Source organism: Primulina tabacum, chromosome 16 (assembly GCF_025594145.1).
Source record: "Primulina tabacum isolate GXHZ01 chromosome 16, ASM2559414v2, whole genome shotgun sequence".
Lineage (NCBI taxonomy): Eukaryota > Viridiplantae > Streptophyta > Magnoliopsida > Lamiales > Gesneriaceae > Primulina > Primulina tabacum.
The window spans coordinates 4,383,011-4,386,466 of NC_134565.1; the positions used below are offsets into that span (position 1 = coordinate 4,383,011).

Below are 3,456 nucleotides of genomic sequence, written 5' to 3' on the forward strand. Positions count from 1 at the left end.
ATTTCGTATTTTTAGTCCAAAAGCATGTATTATATCAAAAGTACGTCTTTTATGAGACGATCTTACGAATCTCTATATGTGAGACGAGTCAATCATACTGATATTCACAATAAAAAGTAATATTCTTAACATAAAAAGTATTACTCCGTCTCACAAAATACGACCAGTGAGACCGTCTCACACAAGTTTTTTGTCTAATATTAATTTGAAATTTCGTACTATTCATAAAAAAACCAAAAAATGTAATTAGAAAGAAAAATGTTCCTGGAAATGATCCTAACGGGAACTAATTATCGGGCTGCTGCTCTGGCAACCATGATTCCAAAGTCGATGCCAGTAAAGTCGATGCCAGTAAGGCAACGCTAATACTGAGAAATCAGAGATCGGAAATGGCGGCTTATGCATCACTGCTCTCTCTCGGACATATTCTTGACCAGTTATTGCAACACCCACCGCGCCAAAGGGCTGTTCTTGACAAAACCCAGATCCATTCTGTGCTTGAAAATGTCTCTTTCCTGCAAGATTTCCTGGAAGATTTTCCGTTGATAAGGGCGGATGAAATTCAGGGATTGGAGGAAAAAATTGCAAGATCAGCACACGCAGCAGAAGATATCATTGAAAGTCGCGTGGTGGATCAACTTCTTCAAAATTCTGAAGATGAGAGGAGGAGTGGGATATTTGGTTGTTTAGACTTTGTCTACCTTTGTTTTAAAAAAATGACCCTATGGAGGAGCTCCACTCTGTTCAGTCAAGATTTGCAGAAAATAATAGAAGAAATCGGTTCTATGAAGAAAGATGTGATGAAGATCAAGGAAATTGGAGGGATAAAAATCATGGAGCAGCCAAGAAAAGCTGCGACTGCTGGTTCTTTCATACGAAGTGCTTCCAATAGCAAGAATACTATGGTGGGATTTGATGAAGATTTGATTCAAATCATGGAGAAACTCACCGGACACAATTCCAATCTCCGGATCGTCTCGATTGTCGGGATGGGTGGTATTGGTAAGACTACACTTGCTACAAATGTTTACCATGATCCATATATCGTGCAGCACTTTCACGTACATGCTTGGGTTACAATCTCCCAACAATATAGCTAGCAAGAAATCATTTTAAACCTCTTGAACGATATTAGAGTTCTTACTGAATGTAGAAAAGAAGAGGGATGTGAAGAAATTACTCAATCGACTGACGATGAATTAGGAGAACAGTTGTATAAAAGTTTGTCTGGTATAAAATATTTGATTGTGATGGATGACCTCTGGAGTATCGAGTGTTGGAATGACATAAAGAGATTTTTTCCAGACAATAACAATGGTAGTCGAGTCATGATCACTACGAGACTAACAAATGTGGCTGATGATTTTCGGTCGTGTACCCCTCATCAACTACATTTTCTAGACGAGGATCAAAGTTGGGCTTTGTTTTGTGACAAGGTGTTTGGAAAAGAAAGTTGCCCTCCTGAGTTCAAGGAAGTAGGAAAGAAAATTGTGAGAAATTGTGGAGCACTTCCTCTAGCCATTGTTGCTATTAGTGGACTTCTTGCAAAGTCTAGTCGAACACTTGAATATTGGGAGTGTTTAGCTAATGATACGTATGCGGCATTAAATATGGGAGGTGATGGGCACTGTTTTAATATATTATCTTTAAGTTATAAGCACTTACCTGTTCATCTAAAACCATGTTTCCTTTATATGGCGATATTTCCGGAAGACCATAAGATTAGAATTTCAAGGCTCGTGAAATTATGGGTAGCGAAGGGGATTCTTAAACCGATCAGATCTAGAAGTTTGGAGGAAATTGCAGAGGATAATTTAAAAGAACTAATAGAAAGAAATCTCATTATGATTCATAAATACGGTTCTAGAAACAAAATCAAAATTTGCATCATCCACGATCTCGTAAGAGAACTATGCCTCAGGGAAGCTCAAAAGGAGAAATTTCTTCGTGTCAATATGATGGATAGCCTGAACAATCATAGTGGAATCATCGATAATAAGCGTCGGCTTATTATTCCGCGAAGCTCCGACAAAGAGGAATGCCGACAACAGGTCTTTGATACCCATTCATTGACATGTGGTGAATTTAAATCCACAGCTGCAAAGCTGCATAGACTGCTAAGAGCACTCAACATGGATGATATCTGCTCTTATGAAAAGAAATTTTGCGATTAGTTAACTCTAGATTCATTGATTTCAACCCTCTATTGTTTCCAAATATGTTGAATACTTTGGAATCTCTATCCCTACTTTGGAATCTGCAGACTGTAACCATTACTGGTCAATCTTCGGGTTTGAAGGCAATCAAGCTGCCGGCTGAAATATGGGAAATGCCACAACTCAGGCATCTAAAATGGGAACTAGGATACTTTTATTTGCCTGATCCTCTGAGCATCAACAGCAAAAATGGCAGGCGAGATTTTCTTGTTCTGAAAAACCTGCAAACTCTCTCTAAGATGCAGGATGTCAGGTTTACGGATGAGGTTGTGCATAGAATCCCAAACATAAAAAAACTGGGAATTAATTACAGGCGACTTTCCCGTTGCATTGGATGCCGTTGCATTGGATGGAATGACTATGAAGTTTACAATATCGCCCGTTTACGTAATCTCGAATCACTTTTCTTGGACAGTTACAAGAATTTGCCTCAAAATCTCTGCTTTCCACAATCGCTCAAGAAGTTGACTTTGAAACACTGCGGAGTGTGTTGGGAAGATTTGACAGTGGTTGGCTCACTGCCTCATCTTGAAGTTCTGAATTTATGCTATCACGCAGTCAGGGGGCGTAAATGGAATCCTGTGGAAGGACAATTCCTTGAGTTGAAGTGCTTAGAAATTTATCATACAGATCTTGTGGAGTGGGTAGCAGACAACTCTCACTTCCCACGCCTTGAGAAACTTCGACTTGGGTGTCTTTCACACTTGAAGGAAATCCCATATGGTATTGGAGAAATACACACACTTCGATCAATTTGGTTATTCTGCTGTAGTGATTCAGCCAACTCTTCTGCAGAGAAGATTAAAGAGGAACAACAAAACCTTGGAAATTATGACCTTCATGTTCGTGTTCATTGATGCAGCCACAAAGAAGTTACGATTGCTGCAATTTTGTAAAATTTAATAAAGATGTATGTTTTGAAATCAAATCACTATATTAGACATTTAATTATGACTAGAAGATATGTACAAAGACGTGGAATATAATGTGAACACTTGAATAAATATGACCGATCAACATTTATGTTATCAAATTTTTTATCCAAAAACTTACATATTATTTTTTTCTAAAAAAAAGTCACTTTTCTATTTCGCATTCTGAAAAAAGACATTTTTTCAAATGTCATTGATTTAACTTTTTTAAAAATAAATGCATAAACTCTAGATTCTTACATAGTTAATTTTATGTCAATAATTTTACAATGAAACAAATTTATAGGATTTCAAGATATATTAACCTT

General features: G+C 37.4%; 1 protein-coding gene across 2 annotated transcripts; it reads left to right on the forward strand.

The window, feature by feature from the left end:
• Positions 1-239: 239 nt before the first annotated feature.
• On the forward strand, positions 240-3,018 carry LOC142529506 (putative late blight resistance protein homolog R1A-10). 2 transcript variants are annotated; one of them, XM_075635060.1, is made up of 2 exons: positions 240-326; positions 357-3,018. In XM_075635060.1, the coding sequence occupies exon 2, from the start codon at positions 1,251-1,253 to the stop codon at positions 2,172-2,174; it is 924 nt and encodes a 307-aa protein (XP_075491175.1). In that variant the 5' UTR covers positions 240-326; positions 357-1,250; the 3' UTR covers positions 2,175-3,018. Both variants share the same exon structure in this region, with proteins under 2 accessions (XP_075491175.1, XP_075491176.1).
• The last annotated feature ends 438 nt before the right edge of the window (positions 3,019-3,456 follow it).

Bases quoted from the DNA above. Each gene is read 5' to 3' on its own strand.
- LOC142529506 (XM_075635060.1), top strand. From the start codon at position 1,251: ATGGATGACCTCTGGAGTATCGAGTGTTGGAATGACATAAAGAGATTT.